Here is a 23332-nt window from a genome sequence, read left to right as displayed (position 1 = left end):
TTTTAAAGGAGTATAACCTGATGTAACAAAAATGGCTGAATCAAAGTTTTCCTCTGATTTGTTCTCCACTCAAACCTATTCAGTTACAAAAGAATTAAACTGAAACCAAATTTGGCCATTTGGGATGAAAGGAAAACTGCAGCAGGACCACTCACTGTCACAAGCTATCTTTAAAAACAAGTAATGGGAACACAATTTCATACTCTTGGCATGATAGATTAGTTGTGAAACAAACATTACTGGATGAATAAATTGTGGTCAGAGTTAAAAAAATCTTATTGGAACCCAAATAATCACAAGAATAAATCTACAGGAGTTAAATAGGTTGGGTTTTAATTATGATACTTGACAAAACCCAAATAGGTCCATTTATCATATTTCCTTGACACCTCACACAAGACCACTATAAGCTAATCGAAAATGTTTTAGAGGGTTTGGAGTACTTTTGTTTGTTTAACAGTAACGGTATTTGAACCAGAGTGATAACCTGGACTTTGTCTCTAGTATATGCGCTTAAAAGATAAGGAATATTTTAGTGTTCCAGGCCTTGAAATGTGTTATACTTCCTGGTATGTGGCAGGAGGAGCAACACGGTTACCTGATGAGGACGTCTGTGAACGTAGTCAGGTTAGCGTCCCCTGGCTGCACCTTTGCCTCCAGGCGGACAATGGAGAAGCATTTTTTAAGAAACTGACAGCTTCCAATGTCTTGCATTTCAGGAAACAGGAAATCATATCTGGGTTCTGGTCATGACTTCATTTATTACACTTGCTATGAATAGGAAATATTTGCTCTCTGCTTTCATTGAGAGCTTTTAATTGAAGCCCTCAGTATATTTGTTATAATGCACTGTAGGATTGAAGGAGCTCAATAATGTGAGGTTACCAGGTTTAAGAATCTGCAATATGAGTTGTCTAAGAAAACAACACCGTACACTTCCATCTGCAAGTTACTCGGTGGCTCTGGGAAGGTTTGTCCCAAGAAACGTACCTTGGAATTTCAAGTGCTACCTATAAAGTGTGTGTTGTAATAGATCTAACAGAGGATAGCAAAGGGCATTCAGAGCAGTAAAGAGCTACACTTGCACTAAAACCCAAGTAGTTTCTGTTGTTAAATGCCAAGCTCCTTTACAGCATCTGGTTCTCACAGAGCCACTAGAATTTTTCAAATTCTTTTTCATATCTTCTCTATGTAGCAAATAGAAAAGGAAACCTCTATTATTATTTTAAAATTTCAGTGCTTCTGTGGCTCTGAATAGGAACCATCTTTCTCTGTTATATAGCTTCCACCTGCTGCTGGTGTATACAGAATATAAAAAGGTAAAAAAAAAATGCATTCATTTTGTTAGAGAGATTGTTGTATCTTAAAATACAAAGATTTCAGTGTTTGCTGTGGCAAACACGTTAAGACAAAACAGTCAGAGAGGAACCTTAGGCTTAATCCTTTTTCATCAAATTCTCCACACTTTGGAAACCAAAAATCAAGGAATTAGTTATGGTTAAAGATTTTAATTTTGACATTTCTGCAGTCTCATGCTGTCAGATTAATGCATCCATACCTCCAGATAAGACCCCTCAATTACCAAGCATTACCTCTGGAAAATTATACAAAACCAAAAATACATCCACTAAAACATTAGCCACACTGTTGGCCTTGACAGCACAAACATCTGCCATTGGGACCAGGCAAACCAACACTGGCACCTCTGTGGAAAGATGACATGAACTCATGGACTTGGCACACAAGTAGCAAGGTGTTGCTCTGTAGATGTGTTTCCCTTCCTTTCAGTCATATCAAATTTAGAATACAAGTCGTTTCCATGCTCAAAAGTCAGGAAAGATTCCTGTGTTTCAGTAGGAGTGAAAATTAGAACCAAGACTCAAGTCTCACCTTGCATTGATATGGAACAGAGGAAGGGATGAAAGTGCGTTTTCATGAAAAGCAAATCTTGCCCACATTAACAAGAGCATAATAACAGAGGATTAGAGGACTGCCAGCAACATGACTATCTACAGGGGCAGAGTATGAAGTTTAGCAGAAGCATGGATCTCTTAGCTATCTAACAATAAGTATTTATTCTATTGCATGTACAGTCAAATCTTTGTACAGCAAGATATGATTTGCAAAGTATAGCAGACTACACTGTAGGAAGTGTCCTAACAGGTTTTAAAAATTATTTTGACAATACAAGGGTCAAAAAGGTTCCTCAGACATCTTCCTTTAATTTTAGCTACTGACATTAGACATTATTATTAGACACAATTAAAACATGCTAGAACACCAAAGAATACAAGTAAAAAACTTTAAAAGAAAAAATATGGCATGCAAAGGAAACATAGCCCTCTAACAACAAGATTGGACAAAAGTTTCGTTACTGACCAAGTTCCTTATTACACAGTAAATTTAAAATGCAGTTATTCGTGCCTTTATACTCTGATTTCTTTCTGCACAGTATTTTTGTGTACCACTTCTCATTTCAGACTGCCTTTAGTATACACCTCCACTATTGCAAAAAGAATATTTAAATTTACTTAGAATAGTTTTTTGATGCTATAAAACAAGTAAAATTTCATTTTCTAGCTGTGAATCTTATCCAGAACTTTAGTAACAGGTTTTCTTAAGAATTGTAACAATTCGTAAACACAAGCTGTTGTCACACCTTGCTCGTTTGATGTTCAGTAAATTAAAGGCATTTATGCAATGAAATCAGGAATTTTTCCTAACTAAGGAAAGTTGTGAAGGTCAAAGACTAGATGCTGCTCCAAAAGCAGGGCTGACTGAGTAAGATTCAGCATAACAGCTCTTGGATAAAGTCTATAAGAAGGAACATTGCAGAATAACTATGTACTGTAGTTATTCCAAACCAGTAGCTGTTAACTGTTTTAAAAAGAAATGGCAAAACTCAAACCACTTAGATGAAGGCAGCAAGTATCTTGAGGCAATAGCCCTGCCTGCTCTATGTATTAAAGAGGCAGAATAACACTATCAAGGAAAAAATGTAAAGAACAAATGCTGTTCATAGATACTACAGCATTTTACAGACTGCAAGAGGGAAGAGATCACTGGCATTCATTCACCTATTAAACCTTCTCATGCCATCAGTCATGCTTAGCCTGTTATCCTGCCCTCAATTTCCACGGGGCTTGGTGGTTTGTTCTACTTGCTGTCGTTCAACTAAGTGTCCCTATAGACCGTGCCCCACTGCTAATTTTTATTTTCCAGTAAGAGTGAACTGATTCAGCCAAGCATGCTACAGCTCTTCTTGTTTCCAAATCCCAGATAGTAGGGAAACGGTGGAGAGCAACTCCCAGCCTTATACCCAGCACTTCCTTTCTGACTTCCTACAGTCATGCACAGCTGGTTCCTCAGGTGGCCTGAAAGGGCAAGTCTCTTCCTATCTCTGTGAAGAACTCCTTCCTAAACCATACTTGTTTGAAAAGAGACTGTTAAAGAAATATCCTATCAGTAATGTGTTCTAATTGAAAGGAAAGGAGGATTAGCCTCCACACAGCAAGTATTTCTGCACAGGACACCTGATGATTTAATTTACTTTCCTGGAACATACCAAGAAACAAGTGTGAAAGTCACCATTTCCAATAACAGGATTTTAGAGCTTTAAGGCTGACCAAGTGAATAGCCTATTAATCCCGCTTGTAAGAGTAAAAGTTAGTTTCCTTTGGCATGATTTCTTTCTTACTGGTTGCTGAGGATGCAAAGAACTAAATCAATGTTTGGCCTCACATGGAGGAGCCACTTCACACGAGAGCAGTTATCGAAAGACATAAGAGTTGCCAGCATTCAGAGTCTGTTCACCCTTTTCCTTTTTCTATAAGTATGAAGGTGGAACTACAATAGATCAGTACTACTTGAAGTTCTTCCTTCTAAAATTCAGCTGTCATGAAGACAGCCTGTGCACAGACAAGTTTTTAATTGAATATAAAAAAACATATATGAAGCCTACTACATTTCTCTGGGTTCATCTTTACCACTTTATTTATTCCTTTTTATTTCAACTATTAGCCACAAGATACATAAGCTTAGTGTTGGATTCACCAACAGCCCAGTGTGATGCACTACAGCTGTACAGTGTAGACCATGCAGACTTTTTCCACTAAATAATGTGTAGGCTGTCTTAGGAATTTTGGTCAGGACCCATCTCTAACCTCATTTTACACGTACAACTGTGCGTAAATTTTATTTCTTCCTTTTTTTTTTCCCCCCCCCTTTCTCCACCCTTCCCAACAGTAAATTATTTTTAGTTTGGATCCTCTCTGCTTTGTGGTCATTAACATGTTCAAATGTACTTCAGAAAAAGAGCACTGGAAACCACACCTGCGTAAGACACATGAGCTGTTGTTGCTAAGAATTATGCCTGAGCACTATATAAGCTTTAAAATAAGGCTTTATTTGCATGGATTGTTTTCACTCTACTGAACAACACTGTAATTTTTTTAGCAACAAGTAATTTCTCTAACTGAAGTTCTATTGTTCTTTTAATCTGTAGGACAAAAGAAAGCTTCAAGAAGAAATTACACAGAAACGTCTAAAAGTGGAAGAGGAAAAAATGAAACACCAACATTTAAAGGTATGTAAAGTTATATCATAGAATCATAGAATCATTAAGGTTGGAAAAGACCTCTAAGTTCAAGTCCAACCGACAGCTCAACACCACCATGCCTACTAAAACACATCCTGAAGTGCTACATCTACACATTTCTTGAACACCTCCAGGGATGGCAACTCCACCAGCTCCCCAGGCAGCATTTTCCAATGTTTCACCACTCTTTCAGTAAAGAAATTTTTTCTCAATATCCAATCTAAACCTCTCCTAACACAACTTGAGGCTATTTCCTCTTGTTCTATTGCTTTTACTTGGGAAGAGAGACCAGCACCTACCCCACTACAACCTCCTTTCAGGTAATCCTAGAGAGAAATAACGCCTCACTTCAGCCTCCTCTTCTCCACAACACCAGTTTCCCCAGACACTCCAGACCCTTCACCAGCTTTGTTGCCCTTCTCTACACACACTGCAGCAACTTGATGTCTTCCTTGGAGCGAGTGGCCCAAAACTGAACACAACATTCAAGGTGTGGTCTCACCAGTGCCAAGTACAGGGACGCAACGACTTCCCTACTCCTCCTGGCCACTTTATTTCTGATACAAGCCAGGATGCCACTGGCCTTCTTGGCTGGCTCATGTTCAGCTGGCTGCCAACCAGCACCCCTCCAGGTCCTTTTCCATCAGCAGCTTTCCAGCACTTTTCCCCAAGCTGGTAGCATTGCATGGGGTTGTTGTGTCCCAAGTGCAGGACTCAGACCTTGGCCTTGTTATACCTCATACAACTGGCCTCAGCCCATTGATCCAGTCTGTCCAGGTCCCTCTGTAGAGCTTTCTTACTCCTGAGCAGTTTGACACTCCTGCCAAAGTGTTGGACTTATGTAACTAAAGATAGCCTCAAGTTGTTCAGCATGAATAAAGTTTTGAGATATTAGAATGCAAATCTTTACACACTTAAGTCATGCTTTTACTGTCAAATACTCACAGATTTTTGAAATTTTGCCAGGACTCCATTTGACTTTAATAAGCATTACCCTCTGAAAAAAAATTCACTCAGGAGCTAATGTTATTTGATCACTTTCATGGCATAAAATGAGATCATAACCAGGAATAACTCACAGCTGAAACTTAAGCCTCACATTTCAGAATGGGTGTGTTCACTCCTTAATTCCACTACAGCAGCCTGACTTGGTACATGGTGCAGCACAATCATGAGGTCTAATTGCACTTCTTTCTGAAAAAAATGCAGTCTGTTTTTAGTTGTCTGTAGTTTTTTGTCAGCTCATTTAATAATTCTCCAATAATTTTTTTTCTTCTAAATATACAAGCATAAATACAGCAAATACTGTCATGGAATATAGCATGGCAAATTCAATTAAAATGTCCAGATTACTAAGAAACCAAAAGATGCACCTCTGTAGACATTTGATATTGCAGCAACTTCTTCCCAACATCAATATTCTTTAAATGTCTGTTGCAATTTGGCAGTACATGTCATTTAGGGAGATGAGACAAAAATCTGTGCTTCTAGAAATATGCAAGACTTGGAATTTTACACACCCTTTTAACTATGTGAGTGGATAAAGAGTTTCAAGAGAGAGATATTGAATGCAATACCAGACGCATAGGGTGTCCCCTTGAGCAAATGTGGATGAAGCATATTTTAAATCGTACTCATCTTCAAAAGAGACAGCTGATCCAGAGTTTCATCCACCATCTTCTTCTGTGTCAAGCCAAAAAATATGAGAAGTTACAATAAACTAGTTCACTGAGCCAGGCAAGCCAACACAAAAAACCACTCATGCTTAGGTTTTATTGGAAGGCAGTGACCATAAGGACAAGCTTGACTAATTGTAGAATGTCTTTCCTAAAAGGGAGGATAATATCTACTCCAAGTTCTGTAACTACTGAGCTGCAAACATCTTCCTCCATCTTAGCACATATTTACATGGAATACTGCAATTTATGTTTCTAGTTTCCATGCTTATAAATTCAGAATAACTTCTATGCCCATTTTCTTTTTTGACCTGTTGTACGCAACCCGCTAATCCTCACTATTGCTGTCCTTGGGAAGCTCCCTCACAGATTTAGTACATGCCTTCAGCTAACATCAATAGGTACCACAGAGTTAAAAAGTTAAGAAAACAAAAACCCAACTTGTAGTTATTCTGAAGATGTTTAATGGAATTTTACAGAAGCCAAAACACTCCTGGAAGAATATTATTGAAATGCTGCTCTTTTGGAAGAGGACAGAGGATGTGATTTGTTTGCCTATTCCATGAAAAATTATACATATATACAGAATTTTTTTTTAAGTTAAAATCAGTCATATTGCGTTTCAATTGAAGCAAGGATATGTAGAGGAAATTATTTATTTCGCAAAGAGGGATCAAGCATATGTTTTACTAATATATAAATATATATATACACACACACCCCCAAGTTGTACAAACAGATACATACCGTTAGTGATTTGGAGCACCCAAAATGGAAACTTTTTCCAAGTGAGTACTAAGACAGACACCTAATATCAGATGCAACATACCTATAGGAAAATCCTCTTCTTGATCCCCTAGAAGCCTCTTTCTGTAATGAATGTTTATGCTTCAGACTAATTCATGTATTTCAATGGAATCAAACAACACAAGAATAGAGTGCAGAAATCACTTCAAAATAAATTTAGATTTCCAAAGTGTGTACACACTTCAGTAAGTTTTATTAAGGTTTCGTTTCCCTAGCGATTCAGGATGATTTCACTCATCTACAGTCCCACCAGTTGTGCATGGTGAAATCTAGAGTTCCATGACCTATTCCACATAACTCACACCGGTCCCTTAGGAAACTATTGCAGGTTAGTAAATCTCATTGTCACATAGATGTTCCTGGATATCGCTATCCTGTTCCTCGTTTTATCCTTCATCCCTATTTATAACCCTTAGCAACAAGTTTAATAAAAGGTTGTTGTTTTGTTTAGTTTGGGGGTTGTTTTGGGGTTTGGTTTGGTGGTTTTTTTCGGGGGGGGGGGGTGTTTTTTAAAAACTTCCTTTTTGTAAACAGGAATGTCTACTCCATCTTTCTGATGATTTTGTTTGCTGTCCCCAAGCTGACTTCTTACTAGAGAGAGACAGATAAGGTATCATTAGAGGTCTTAGTTATCCGGTAGAACTATACTGGAAAAGTAAACTTAATTCCCTACGTGTGGGCCTCTGCCACAAAGCAGAGAGTATGCAAGAAAATACAGACACCTGCCTGGGTAGGACTTCATGGAACTGCAAGGGATAATGGGGACTGCTAGTGAGAGTACAAGGGAAATTTAATCCTTAAGTAATACTAAATGCACCAGAAACTAACTCCTCCTACCCAGAAACCTCCTCACTGAGGCAACAAGTGAAAAGCCCAGAGGGAGTTGCTTGAAAAACATAGTTGTTTGCATGTACTTTCCAAGACCTTTTCTAGTTTAGCTTGTTACATTTCTAGTTTCTGACATGCCTGAACAATATTAGGTGCTGGTCCCACATCTTCTTATTTCAGGAGTTAACAGTGCTGAACTACACCCTCTGTGAAAACTGCAAAAGTAATTTATTCCTCCCTCAACATACTGAACAGTGAACTGCCATACCTCTAGGAAAGCAAGATCCACAAACTCAAATCGTCTGTGCCTTCTAGGAAGGATGACTCTTTCAGTGTTAGTCCAGCCTTGTTAAGGATTACAGTGGACTAATACCTGGAGCACACATAGGACGTTATTCCCAGAATTTGCAGAATATTATCACGGTACTCCTGATGTGACCATGAGGTTACAAAACAAAGTGACTGCTTTCCAGCACTCTGGCCATTCCTGGGGTCTTATCACAACGTATAAGTATACCTTTCCCTTAACATACTGAGACTAATGCAAAATGAAAAGTGCTTTCATACAAGTGCTATGCACAACCTGGTGCTGAGCTAGAGGCACTTTACAGTGGAAGGAAACGTTAGACAGCACAAAGAGCCTAACAGGCCCAAAGCAGCCGCTCCTGCTCTGGTTTGTGCGGATGCCTCAGTGGAGCAGCCTTGAAACTGTCTGTTGCTCAAAGGCTGTTTCCAAACTACACAATGTGTCATTCTTTCAAAAGTGGCTAATTAAATTAAAAAGATTACATAGCACTTAGTTGGGAGCAGAAGCAAACTATTCTAGGAAAAGGCAAAAATAACACTATCGTGTTATGCCTGTATTTAGGGAGTTTGTGTGTTTGGGTCTAACCCTGTAAAGCTTTTGTTGATTTCATGGGTATCGTTGGTTTCTAAGATCTATAGTGCCAACCCTGGTGTAATTCTCACAAGGAGCTATAGATTCATTTTTGGAGACAGCAATGTTTGACTGATTCAGTTCCAGCCAGAATTAAAATATAACTTTTCTAGAAGCATTACTTATTAAAATCTAAACAGCTTGACTGAAAGGGAATTAATAACTGTGTTCCCTCCAACTTGAGAAAACAGTATTTTGTGGTCAGTAAGAGTTGTGCCAACACCCTACTACATGCAACAACCAGATCAGGTAAAACCATTCTATTAAAATCTGCATTTATTTCATTTGAGGCTAAGACTAAACGGTCAGAAGTGCTGCCAAGTGATCCTACATCCAGTAGAATCCTACAGCCTGTCCTACAGCCAGGGAAGGCATGATGAAGTGCCACAGCATTCCCAACAAGCTTGTTTCAGCCACAGTTTCTATCAGATCATGTATGTCACACATCAAGCAAGCCAAAAACTGCATTTAACTGCAACCAGTTCCTACCTGTCATCCTCCATCAGTTGGGCCTCAATAATAAACTCTTGTAATGTATACAGTAAACAGTAAGGTGTAGAAAGCAACAATTTAAGTGACTCAACACAGAGGATGCAGGCAGGGATTCCAACAGCTGCTGCAAACAGGACGAGGTTCATGCAGCTTTCTCACCAGTGTTGGGGCACAGCTTCTGCCTCAAAGCAGCAACAGTCAAAAACCAATTTATTCTTCATCCACATCCTACAATTAACAAAACTATATGGGGAAAAAAAAACAACAACCAAAACCAAAAAAAAACCTAACATGGAAACCAGACAGCTCAAGGAATCTAAATTATAAATGGAAAATTCATGGTTAATTAAAGAAGTTATATATGCATGCTTTTTTCCCCTGTTGTTAGAGTTTTTCTAAGGAGCCCTGACTCCTACTTCTTCCTCAAGGCAGCAACTGGATTTATATTTTTGACTTAGATTGAAGGGAGTAAAAGAGCGCAAGAAAGTTTGCATGGTTTACAACCTCTAGACTGCAAATACAAACTTATATCCATGAATGGTTTTTGTACACCAGGAATATTTTAGAGAGTTCTGATGACTTTTAGATGCCACCTTTAATATTGTAAAACAGCTTTAGGAAGCAATTGGTGTGTACAGCCATATTTTTCAAAATCTGAAAACACAGCTGAGAGTTGTACTCACCTGTACGTATACAATATACCCACTTATAAGCCACTACAGTACAGAAAGAACTCCACAGGCACTAAACAGGTCAGTACCTAGATATGTAAGCCCTGGATTGTCTCTACAACAATAAGATCTAAATAAGAAGCAGATCTGCTGAAACACTAAGCAGACATCAGCAACCCTTATTCCGCCTTTCTAGTCCCACTTACACCCCACACATCCTCACCAGACAAAACACAAGTTCACTACTATAATTACCCAATTTCCTTGTAAACTCCAGAGGTAGCATTGCATCGATAGCTCCCTAGAGATCTCTTCTCCCCATACAACCTTATTTACGGAAATTTTTCACCTTTTATATGCCCTCCCACAAATCACACAATGCCATGATCCCAAAAATCAGAGCTACTGAAATAAAACTATAGCGCTTCTAACTGGGTTTTTTTTTTCCAGGAGACCGTAATACATACACTTGGATACAACTGTTTTGCTTTATAAAGGACAAATACACCAGTGGATCGACTTGATTTTAAGTCAATGTCAAAACACAAATGTTTTTTAGTATTTCTCTTTCAGTGGCACTCACTGCTGCCAGGTTGCCTTATGTTAGATACAGCACAAGAATATGGATTGTGGCTATAGCATCAATACAAGTATAGGAAATGACTCAATAGCCTAACTTCTAAAGTACATTTACTTGTTTGTATTTTTCCTCCATCAGAAAAAGGCCTTGCGAGAAAAATGGCTCTTAGACGGTCTTAGTTCTCTCACTCCAAAAGAGCAAGAAGAAATGCAAAAGCAGAACTGGGAGGATCAACAACGGACTCGTGAGCTGGAACAAGGCATTTTCAGGTAGGGTAGTACCTCTGCACTTCTGTTTGGGCTAGAACGGTCACTTCTTAAAAATCCTACTTTATTTTGTAAAATATTAAAATGTCAGGAAGGGCTAAACATATATAATTTCATATATAAAAAAAACAGTCTTTGTTATATTTTTGGGTCAGCTAGAATTAGAGAATACACAATACAAGTTTCCATACTACAAATTTTATCAAACTGCACGATAAACACCTTGCAGACTATCTCTTTCTGTAATTCCAGCTATCCCTTTCACACTATACTCAATAGATGTCAGTCACAGTATATGGGTTTTGGTCTGAGATAGCAATGTTGAATCAGAATTTCAAAATAACAGTAAATAGTTTTAAGGGTTCCTCGGCTTCAGTCAGCCCTGCACAGCTTTTAATATTTGCCTTCTGCCGTAACACAGCACTTCAGAACAGTACCAGTTGCCTAGCTCCACTGGTATCACTGGTCTTATTTTCACTTATCTTCCATGCCGGTTTGTCCTCAATATATTCCCATAAGCCTGTTACAGCAAAGGCCTTCTACCTTTTGTTAGAAATGTTCCTATAAATCTCACTGCCTAGTACCTCCCTACCACACAAGGCTAATGTCAAACTGCATAGATTGGCTCACATAACACTCCTTTATTTACTATGGACATGATTCTGGGTGCTTCTTAGCTGCAGTTTGCCTTTCCCAAATACCACAGGGCTCTGTACACAATCAGCTGCTTCCCTGGGTCCAGGCATACTGAGTAGTACTACCCATCAGCACCCACAGGAAAAATTAAGTGTTCCTGTTTCTTTAGATTCTGGAAAGATTTATCATCTGTTTTTGAGGCTTCTTCCTCTATTCCAGTCCAACAGCATCTTCCTCCATACTCTCCTCTTCCTCCATTGTCCTCCTACACACACTCTTTTGGCAAAGTTGTCACCAGTATTACCTCCTCCGGTTATCTCTCACCCACTTCCCTCTCTACTCCATCTCTCTGACACAAACAAGAATTCTCTTGGCAGCAGCCTCGTGCTAGTTTGTACTATAATTATTCTGAATTCTTGCTTGAAAGCACATTTCTCAAAAGCTTTTTACACACCTCTGTGGAATCCTTTGTTACGGTGGTGGGAGGTAGTGTGCTTTAAAAGCACTCCAGCAGGTTGAGATTATGAATACCTGCAAGAGGTGTCCCTACAACAGTGTGATCACCAGGAAAGAGAGCTGTGTATGAAAGGGCTGGCTCAGGAGAAACAGGGAAGTTGCACTGAGCAAGTTGCTCCCCACCAGACCACTGGAAGTTCAGCTCTTCTCCAAGCACCAGGAGGATAGACTAGACTTTCAAAGTCCTACTGACTTCAAATAAGAGATGAAGGCTTAGCCAAGATCTCCTTTATGCTTTTCTTTAAGAAATCGGGTGAGAAGAGAAATGAAGAACTGGATCTGATGTGTGGCTGTGTTGGGGGAAGGGTGCTTTCATTCTCCTATACCTACTCTCTTTCCAATTCATTTGATGACACACAAGTAAAGAACAGGCAAAGCTATTATAGTGGAGGTCTGCAAGTGTCTATACTGCTAAAAAGGAATGCTGCTGAACTCCAGAGATACTGAATGCCTTAAAAACTGTTAAATATTTTAGCAGGAAGTGTACTGTATCTCCAGCATATAAATCTAGCCTGTCACCTCATAACATACCTTTAGGGTTCCCTGCACCCAAGTCATTGTAATGGAGCTATCTCACAGCAATACTGGCAGCAGGTCCTTCCTGTCCAATCCCTGGGAAGACTTGGAATGCAGGATTAGGGTTTAGAAACTTTCCTACAACACTAGTCCAGAGATTTCAGCAAATAAATAGGGTTTATTATTCATATATATCATGTCATTTCCATGTCTTGCAGAATCCTGGGTTTGTAACTACAGTTGTAGGGTCTTTTGACACCGTTTTTTGTAGTTATTGTCCTGACTTTGTCCTTAGCTCAGTGGCCTGAACATACAGAGTAAGTTTTACTTCTCTGAATAGAGCCATGTAATTTTTTTAGCATGACTAAAAATTTATTGCTATTACAAATAGTAAAAGAGCAATCCAACTGGAGCTTCAAACATGAAATACTCCTTTAATTTTTGTAGATAAATTAGCATCACAAAGGAATATTCCCTCTGCTTTAATTATAGATTGGATCCAAAAGTTGACAAGGGGTTATGAATTTTAAAGTTTATCTGAATAAGAATCTTCCAGGACTTTTAAAATATGCTCATAGGCATTTATGGAAAGACTTCTAAATACATTTGTGCTTTAAGGAAGGAGAAATTAAAGTGCCAAACCCAACATTTGTCCTTGATTGCTTTCTCAAAACACAGTATTGAGCCTGGAGTAACATCTCTAATTTTTGATAATAACAAGGACAAGCTGCAGATACGTTGTGGATGGGAAAACTGCACATGCCGTACTGCATCACATGACTGAGAGCACACACATTGCAGCAAAGGAGGCAGACGTTTCTCAGCTCGTACACTTAATGTACGCCTGAGCCTGCAGCAGCCTAACGATAGAAATGTGCTTGTTACCTGCCTGCTGGAATTTTTGCCAGAGAGTTGGTTAACATTCTGCATGTATAAAGAAATCTATTTTAGAATTCCTTTCCCATGTAGGTGGGATGCAGGGATTACAGGTTTGTTTTGCTGGTTCTGGTTTTGGTTTTTTGTTTGGTTCATTGGCTGGAGTTGTTTTGGCGGGGAGGTAATAGTTTCTGTTTATATGCCTGCACTTAGGAGAAATGTATTTGGTGTGAGTTTGTTTTCTACATAGTTTCAGATTCAGTTAATTTACAAGCACAACTAATGTTTGTATATCTAGATAACTGATATTCTGATCATAAATCAGCAATTTAAATGCTGATGAAAATGAAATTAAATAAGTTTACATGCAACTGTAAGCATGACAGCAGAAAAAACTGCAATAAATTTTTGATTGCAGTTGCTAACCTTTCTCCCCTTATTGAAATATTATTCTTTTTCCAAGAATATAAGGCTATTTGTTTTACTACTCTTGCTTAACAGAACCTCTGAATAGTCCCTCTTATTTTTACATATGCTTCTCTTTCATAGCAACTGATTTTTTTAATGGTGAACTAAGTATTTCCACAGCCATTTGTTGTTACTACCAGTGTTACCAACTAACTTTTCCTGCCTGTGACCTTCTGGGAAGGTGCACCAAATTGCTTCCTCCTGAAAATGCTTCCTACTTCTTCACATATATCTGAAATAATTCAGATTTATTTCTAGTGAAATGAACCAGACAAATTATGTCAGTATAAAGTGAAGAGATTACCTAACAAAGAAAGTATAACAAAATGGTGTGCAGTCTTTACTCTTACGATAACAACTTCACAGGTATAATACATCCTAGAAATGAAAATCAGCACAGAAATGTTCCTAAATACATTCGTGAGCCACCCTGCATTAAGTGGACTAAAATCACCATTGCTGAAGTTCTAAAGACAGTTTAGGCCTTGATATCAAAAAAATGCTTTTGTTACCGATATACTTGCTCTCATAACCAAACAATCTACACAACTAAGAGTCTTTGGCAGCTTTTATCTTCATGAAACAGGACTCAGACAAGGACATCTGATTTTACCAATGGGGAATGAAGGCAGAACATAGCTTAAGTCATATGGCAACACCCCTCTGAACTAGAAATTTAAACAGGTTTATTCACATCAAGCATCTTTCGCCATACATTATAATTCCTGCCACACTCCTCAATAGCTGTCTAGCCGATAGATAAACATCCATGCTGCCTTCTAATCATGGCATTTTCTTTATACATACCCAGTCCAGTTTCAAACCAACCAGAAGTGATACAGAAATCCAGTAATAGAGTTGAGGATGAACAAAGTCTGCTAAGAAACCACAAAATACGCATCACACAGTACTTACGCAATGCTTTTCCTATGCCATAGATACCACCCAAACTAACAAAAGCTTGCTTGACTACATATATGTGAAGCCATATCTTTGACCTGCCCTGTGATGCAAAGATTGCTAAACTGGTCATGTAGATGCATGTCATGCAGTAGGAGCAAGATATATTACTGAAAATCTCATTAGAATTTTTTCTTCTGGGCATCTAATTATTAAACTTCACTTGAATCAAACAGATTCTGTCTGCTCTTATGATTATTTTGCATGGGTTTTATCTTTAGTTAAAATATCTGAATCCCTTTAAAGACTTCTTGAATATCCTTAGACCAGTCCTTGTTTCTTTCTGCTAATGTGTTCAGATTTTAACATTTTTTGATAAAAAGGAGAGTTCTGTTCTTTGTATCCACAACAAAATAGTGAACAGCAAGTGGCCAGAACCACCTCACAGACAAATAGCTGAATGCTCTGGTTACAGGCACAACTAGCACTTACATTATCTGTCCTAGTCACCAAAATTCCATGCTAGAAGTTACAGTGAACCAAATGAGCACATCCTTGGTCAGGGTACAAGATGAATGAAGAATTATGAGTCTCATATTTGCATTTAATTTTCTGGAAATAGCACTCATACTTGATGGAATGAGTTGCTAAACTACATACTTAAAAGTGCACAAACAACATCACAGTTAACAAGATCTATTCAAGGTTTTGTAATCTGATACATGAGGGCAGGCTAAGGCGAGATGGAATCCAGAGCTGCTAAAGCATTTGACTCACCTGAAAACATGTGAGAACTTGCTAAACTGCATTTTCCCCTCAGTCAGGTATTCCCCTATCTGCTTTTCATTCTTAAGGCTTTTATTTTTCTTCTGAGGTGGCAGTGGTGCCAACCCCAGCAGATTAGCCGGTGGCTAGCAGCAGTCATGTGTACTCTGTAGACTTTCTTAATTCAGCTGCTGCTGTGGCAGCGAAACCTTCAATTTATTATCTCAGCTTTTAAGATTCCTTCATTCATCCACACGTCCATACTACTCATTTTCCCCTCTCAAACAATGAGCACTACCCAAGGAGAGAAGGACAAATATCCAAAGGATTGATCTAATACAGTAGCTATGTCACTCTTCCATTTTTCTACAAAACACAGCAGCACTGTCAAAAGATAACTTATAACTGCTAGTGTAGCTGCTAGACTGTTTCAAAACAAATGCAAACTCTGATGCAACTTCATAAAAATTTCATTGATTTAAGTTTCTAAAGATTTAAACACATAAGAAAGATTTTGGCCTAACTTTTCAACTGCAGGAAGTCAACAGGACTTTGATTTCTTTGAACCATAACAGACTGCATCTTTTAAGTTTCCTTTCAACAAGTTCCAGTGTGCACACTCACAACACCCTCTGAAAGTGGACCATAAAGTCTACGTCTGCATGCAAGCATGAGAGTAAAAGAGATACTTGAGGTCTAGATGCAATTCCCATTACATGATTACGAGAATTTTTCCTTAATCCCACTGAGCTCTGAATCAGTCCTTCTAATTGCCAGATGAAGTGGGTGTTGGTATAAGTAATAGAGCATGTATAAAAAAATTAAATAATACTTTTCTTGATGTCTTAGATAACTATACAGCATTTATCATCTTGGATTTATTGGGGTTGTGCTTTCTCTTTCTTTCTCCACACCCAAATCCTACCTTTTTTTTTTTCCCACACCTTTACAGGATTTTCCCTCGTTCTCTTCCACCTGTGTGTCTAGAAGTGTTCAGTGTTCAGAGTTCAGACTAAAATAATCCCATAGGAAAGGTTAATGGTTCTTCAGTTCATTATGCCTCTGTGAGCTCTTAATCATTAATTTTGGCATTATGAAAATATTGCAACCAAGTCTCATGTAAAAACACAACATTTCAAGATATTAAGCAAGTACTATTCTGTAAGAAGCGTAGAAACATGGCACATGATCATTGAGTTAGGTTTTTTAGAGTCCTCCAAGTATATTCATTCCCCTCATTATAAAACATTTAATTTTAGTACTATAATCAGTACTTTTGAACAGAGTCCTAAGAGCATCTTGAAAAACTCAGGTCCAAAGTGCTAACTGCTTTTAAATAGTTTCGGTTTTCTTTATCTTTCACTTTCATCCTGAATACATTTTTCTTCATATCTCAGTTCTGAGGTCTGATACCTCTGTGTTTCAAAAAAAGAGGATATTTTTCAGAATAGAAGAAAAGTCCACATAGTATCTTACTATTGTAGCGGTACAAATCTGAGTTTAAATAGTGCAAGAGCCACAGTATTATTCAGACTCCTCAAGCAGTCATGCAGAAGGGGATAAATAGTGCTTCTCTGGCAGCCTGCATTCAGCTTTTCTGGTCTGCTTATTCAAAGGGAGGACAGATCTCTATTGGTGTAACAGGTGTAATATTGTGGATCCTAGCAAATATTATAGAAAAAGTCAAAAGATAAGATTTTTTTCTATCAGAGTTATAGGCCATCAATACTCTGTCCTTAACTGGCTCAGATTATCTAGTTGTCACTCCAGATCGTCTAGTCGTAACTCTATTCTGACAGATTACAACTAGTGACGCCACTTGCAGTTGCCTTAATTCTACAGTCATCAATTTCTGACACAGATTCAAACACAGCAAAAGACATTTCACTCAAACATGGAAGGTTTTGAAATTTGCTTTTGTTTTTTTCTTGTAAGAACTTAAAGTTCTTCCAAAAATAATTCCAAAATGAAAAGGTAGATGAAGCAGGAGAGTGAAGCTGCTGCTGGATCTGCCCTAGGCACTCGCCTGCAGCAAGAGAGATTCAGCTCAAGTACCATTTAAGAGTTAAATTTGGACTTGATTCTAGATCTACATGGAAAAGAACCTTAAAAATTATTTCTTAATGTTGGGTATTTCACGTAATTGCAGTCTTAGAAAGTGATTGGTATTAGCACCTGATGCAACATGTATCACACCTATGTGAACTACCCAGTTTTCCCTTGCAAATTCAGGGGTAATACTTGAGAGAGTACTTCAGCAAACACTGCAAACATTAACCTTCCTAGCTGCTTGTCCTAGGTGTGTTTAACCAGTGTATCTTACCTGACTGCTGTTCTGCTGAAAAGGAATGCATTCTAGAAATAAGATTTCAGCAGTTTCCCCAGACATTTAAGTACACACAATGTCCATGGGTGATTAAGAAGGACACATTAATGTTTGTAAAAGCTTTAGCTCACAGCCGCAAAGAGAAGCACTTAAAACTTACCATTTTTTTAAAGTCCATAGCTACACAAGTTCTGGTCTTGTCTATCAGGAACACTACAATAACGCCCACACCACACCAGCAATATCTTGCCTTTCTAATCAAGATTTTTTTTCCCCTGAAGAATCAAGCTACAAGCTGTCAGTCAAGCACTGCTATGCCTGTTTTGCCAAGGTAACGAATTCTGAAATCCCAGAACCCATGTTCACATATGCAAAACTGTGGAGAACTGTCTTGGCATCTTGGAGCTGAACACACAGACCTCTCAGGAAGATCTGTCATCATCCTGGGTGTTCATAAATTCTTCATTCTCAATCCCAGACATACTGGAAAACAACAAAGCTTCAGACTTTAGCCTCTTGAGCATGCTCCCACTATGTGGTTTTCAAAATCCATACAATCATGAAGTTATCACTTCATAAAAGTGGCTTGAAAAGCACATCACTGTTATGATTTCCAGCTGTATTAATTTTCACCTTAGAATTTTCCTTAGAAGCTTGTTTATCTACAAAATGTACTTGAAAACATGACTGTTATTTTATCAAAAAAAATTACACCAGTTCTACCACTCAGAAATATGAATTCAATTTGACTTCCATGGGTAGAGTTAGTTCTTCTGAAACTGTAGTTTCTAATCATAGATTGACTACAACTTTCCTCCATATGAGATCCTGAACACAGTTTGACAATATTTATTAAAGTACAGTGTATGGGGTGACATACTCTAACCCTTTAAGAACTACCAATTACAAGAACATTCTTCTTTTTTACAACAAAAGTTTGTGTCTTTTCAGCGTGTGTACAAGCACGCATACAAATTTAAGAGACAAACGAAGTCATAACCCTGCTGTCTGTATACTAGCTTCCTACATCTAAATTACAAGACTGTAATCACATTACTTGAGACAATGTGAGAAAATTTGCTTAGAGATGAGGAAATGCTGTGGGGGTCTACATTCCCTGTGCATTCCTTCCCAAAAAATAAGTTTAGTTCAGCCATTATTTTCTAATTAGGGTCAGAAGGAATCTATGGCAGGTACATTTTTGTGAGAATATGATAAAATAGTACTTCCTGGTGCATGTGAAATTATAAAATGGTCTCATATTAGAGCAAAATTTATCAGGGTAAGTGGAGCCAGCCCCACTAATGTCTATATTCGCAATGTATTGAATCTACAATGTTGTTCTCTGCCTGGTATTAAATCAAAGAAAACTCTGATTGCAGACTGGAGAAGGAAATCGAGGCTCTGGAAAGAGAGGAAATGGAAGTCTCAGCTAAGGAAGAAGCAATTTTAAAGAAACTTAAGTCTGTTGAGAAAACAACAGAAGACATAATAAAGGTTTGTGCCAAATTACTCCAGAAGTAGAATTCATTACCTCTCTATCATAATAACCAGAGAAAGGGAAACTAGCTGTATCCTGTGACTGCTCGTGATCTTTTGTCTAAAGTCACAGTAGTTCAAATACAAGAAGGGTCAAGATTTTCAAGTATCCAAACGTCTCCATTTGCTTATTTATGGGAGTGGAGGAGCAATTTCTCATTACTCATCTGCAGCACATCTCAAAATAATAGCACTGACACCGACGCCAAACAGCAAGTTTGCATCTTAGCCATAGACAGACATAACAGGGTCAGAGCAACTACAGAGGGCAACATATCCATAACTCCTTCAGGTGATGTGCCCAGCCAAACTGCACAATTTTGCTTTTTCCCATGCCATGCTCCAACTAAGCAGGTTCCAGTTTAGGTCCTTCTCTGTATGAAGCCATGCACAACAAGAACTTAAAACTATAAAAACCGACGGATGTGATCTATCTAGACTTCTGTAAATCCTTTGACACAGTTCCCCACAACATCCTTCTCTCTAAATTGGAGAGAGATGGATTTGATGGGTGGAGCGTTCAGTGGATAAGAAACTGTTTGGATGGTCATATTCAGAGAGTAGTGGTCAATGGCTCAAAGTCCAGATGGAGATTCATGATGAGTGGTGTCCCTCAAGGGTCCGTAATGGGACTGGTGCTGTTTAATTTCTTTATCAATGATATTGACAGCGAGATTGAGCGCACCCTCAGCAAGTTTGCGGATGACACCAAGCTGAGCGGTGTAGTTGCCACATCAGAAGGACAGGATGTCATCCAGAGGGACCTGGACAGATTGGAGAAGTGAGCGTCTGAGAACCTCATGAGGTTCAACAAGGCCAAGTGTAAGGTTCTACACACAGGTCGGGGCAATCCCCATTTTCAGTACACGGTGGGGGATGACGTGCTTGAGAGCAGCCCTGCAGAGAAGGAGTTGGAGGTGCTAGTTGATGAGAAGCTCGACATGAGCTGGCAATGTGCACTCGCAGTCCAGAAGGCCAACCATGTCCTGGGCTGCATCAAAAGAAGTGTGGCCAGCAGGGCGAGAGAGGGGATTCTGCCCCTCTATTCCTCTCTTGTGAGACCTCATCTGGAATACTGTGTCCAGTTCTGGAATCCTCAATGTAAGATGGATATGAAGCAGTTGGAACAGGTCCAGAGGAGAGCTACAAAGGTGATCAGAGGGCTGGAGCACCTTCCCTACAAGAACAGGCTGAGAGAGTTGGGCTTGTTCAGCCTGGAGAAGAGAAGGCTCAGCGATCTTATAGCAACCTTCCAGTACCTGAAGGGGCTACAGGAAAGCTGGAGAGGGGCTATTTGTAAAGGCTTGTGGGGACAGGACTATAAAACTGGAGAGGTATAAACTGGAGTATAAACTGGAGAGGGGCAGATTTAGACTGGACATTAGGAAGAATTTCTTCACCTTGAGAGTGGTGAGGCACTGGCACAGGTTGCCCAGGGATGTTGCAGATGCTCCGTCCCTGGAGGTGTTCCAGGCCAGGTTGGATGGGGCCTTGGGCAGACTGATCTAGTGAGATGTCCCTGCCCATGGCAGGGGGGTTGGAACTAGATGATCTTTAAGATCCCTTCCAACCCAAACTATGCTATGATACTATCAGGTGTAGCAAAGCCCTGTCTAGTTAACATCTTAAAACTGACTAACCACATTTATGTTAATGATTCTCTTTCCTAGTCTGTGAAGACTGAAAAAGCAGGAATTGAAAAAGGTACGTTTAGTCCAAAAAAAAAAAGTTTCTAAAAAGGTTGTTGTAGAAGTCAATGAAAATGTTTTGGATTTAAATGCTTTTTGGATCATCTTTATTCAGAGGCAGCAGACTACATATACGCCAGCATCCCTGACCTTCCCAAGTATTTCAGGCCTTCTGCCCTGAGAAGCACGGCACATGCTGCCACCGATGATGAAGAAAAGAGAAAAGGTAGTGCTTATTAGTAACTCCAAAATGTGTTCATGTGTGCAAAGGCTTCCTATAAATTGAACCTGATATGCTTTAAGGGAAAGATAAACATTACTGATACAGGACAAAGTTGTTCTAATTTAAGCTGTGTTCTATTATCGGTGAACTGAAAGGTGGGACACTACTGTAAGGTATGTGACATTGAGAATAAGGATCACATGTTTAACGTTGGCACTTCTTTCCAGCACTTCATTCCTCTGCTTGATGTAACTTTAACTAGTTCTTCCCTTCATAACATACATTTCACGTTTTCTATCTGCATTTACACCCACTGGGCAGCAAGCACTAGGCTGGTTATTTCCCACCTACCACAAAGCCTCCTAGCTCTTCTGAATGCCCAAGACTAATCTTGTAGCATGTTGAGCTCTTTCAGCTGCTATTGCCCAGCACAACACCAGGAGCCAAGGTTAGATCTGGCTTTCTCAGACAATCACAATGAAAACTCATTCCTGAAAGCTTATTTTTCCTCACAAAGTTACATAAAATGAAAATATTTTCCCACTTCAATTTTTGACAAGTTGGAAAGGGGCATTCAAAATGAGAATCCAATACATTGGTTATGCGTGTGATAATTTCATGTATTTGCAGATTCATTCTGACAGTCACTCTCTATCACTGTCAGAATTCCTCTACAGTGTTTGTTGCAGCTGCTGCAATATCAGTTTAAGCACTTGTTTCTTTTAACAGCATTGTTTGCCATGGAAATTAAAGTTGAAAAAGACATGAAGACAGGAGAAAACACAGTGTTATCAACAATACCTCTTCCCTCAAAGGAGTTTAAAGAAACAGGAATTAAAGTCTATGATGATGGCAGGAAGTCAGTCTATGCAGTGCCCTCAAATGGCAGCACAACACAAAATGGGATGGATGAACTTGCTCCTGTTGAGGTGGAGGACCTGCTACGGCAAGCAACTGAAAAAAATTCCCAGTCTCCCACAGAGTATCATGAGCCTGTGTTTGCAAACAAATTTTGCAGGCCAGTTACTCCTCAGAAAGACAAATTAGACCCTGGACCAAAACTGGAAGACACTCACAGAAGAGAGATGAATGGATTTAGCAGTCATCAGACAGAATTCTCTTCCAGAACAGAGCCTTTTATGCAGCAACACAGAGAGAATGGGCTTGATCTTCCAAAGGTAATACAGCCAAAACCTCCCTCTCCAGTACTTTCCCATTCAGAGAAGAAAGTGCACACTAAGCCTGAGAATAGAATGATATATAATGAAGAAAAAAAAGCTGCACATGAGGAATTAAAGCCTTACCAAAATACAGGAGAAAGACACGATGAAACGAGATCAAGTCCCTGCCATCTTAATGAAACTTCCCCTGCACCTCAGGGTGGGGAAGATGTTCAGTACAACATTGTCCAAGCTGTACCATGTTATGTGGATGATTCTGAACCAGTAACGATGATTTTCATGGGTTATCAGCGCGTTGATGATGACGATGCAGAAGCACACCAAAATCTGTCACGATATGATGGGGTTATCCGTGCAGAATTAGTTATCATTGATGATGATGATGAAGATGAAAGCAAATCTGAGAAACCAGCATATCATCCCATAGGCCACTATAGTCAGGTTTATCAGCCACCAAACAGGAAAATAACAGAAGTCCCACAGATGAACCCTGTGAGCAGTCTGGGCACGAGCCTGAACAATGTACCCCACAAAAATTCCATCTCCCTGAGAGAACAAGAGGAACGCTTAAGCTCACCAACACACTATGCTCACCTTCAGAGCCAGGTATCTGGAGATGGTACCGAAGATCCCTCGCTAACAGGTAACAGAAAAGGAAAATCATGTCACTGCTGTTTGCTCATGTAGCAAAATGATAATACTCTTACAAGCTAGCAACTGTTTTATTTTACTCTTTGGAATGTTTCTTATTTGGAGTGTTTCACGGACTAATCTGCAATTACTAATAATTTCTTCGCTCTCGTTAAAAAATGTAATTTGCATTTTGGTCCTGTTCAATTATTTC

The 23332-nt window shown here is 39.1% G+C and overlaps 1 protein-coding gene across 1 annotated transcript in view; it reads left to right on the top strand.

Moving 5' to 3' along the window:
* The window catches only part of PALMD (palmdelphin), a 55538-nt gene that overhangs the window by 26654 nt on the left and 5552 nt on the right, over nt 1–23332 (top strand). The window contains exons 3-8 of the mRNA XM_009563520.2: nt 4505–4585; nt 10727–10857; nt 19240–19354; nt 21067–21100; nt 21200–21310; nt 22037–23131. Coding sequence (XP_009561815.2) covers nt 4505–4585; nt 10727–10857; nt 19240–19354; nt 21067–21100; nt 21200–21310; nt 22037–23131 — 1567 coding nt within the window. The remainder of the gene's footprint in view (nt 1–4504; nt 4586–10726; nt 10858–19239; nt 19355–21066; nt 21101–21199; nt 21311–22036; nt 23132–23332) is intronic.

This window comes from Cuculus canorus, chromosome 8, assembly GCF_017976375.1.
Source record: "Cuculus canorus isolate bCucCan1 chromosome 8, bCucCan1.pri, whole genome shotgun sequence".
In the NCBI taxonomy this organism is placed as follows: Eukaryota; Metazoa; Chordata; class Aves; order Cuculiformes; family Cuculidae; genus Cuculus; species Cuculus canorus.
Note: the sequence above shows the minus strand (reverse complement) of the source record. Positions and strands in the feature narration are given on the sequence as shown.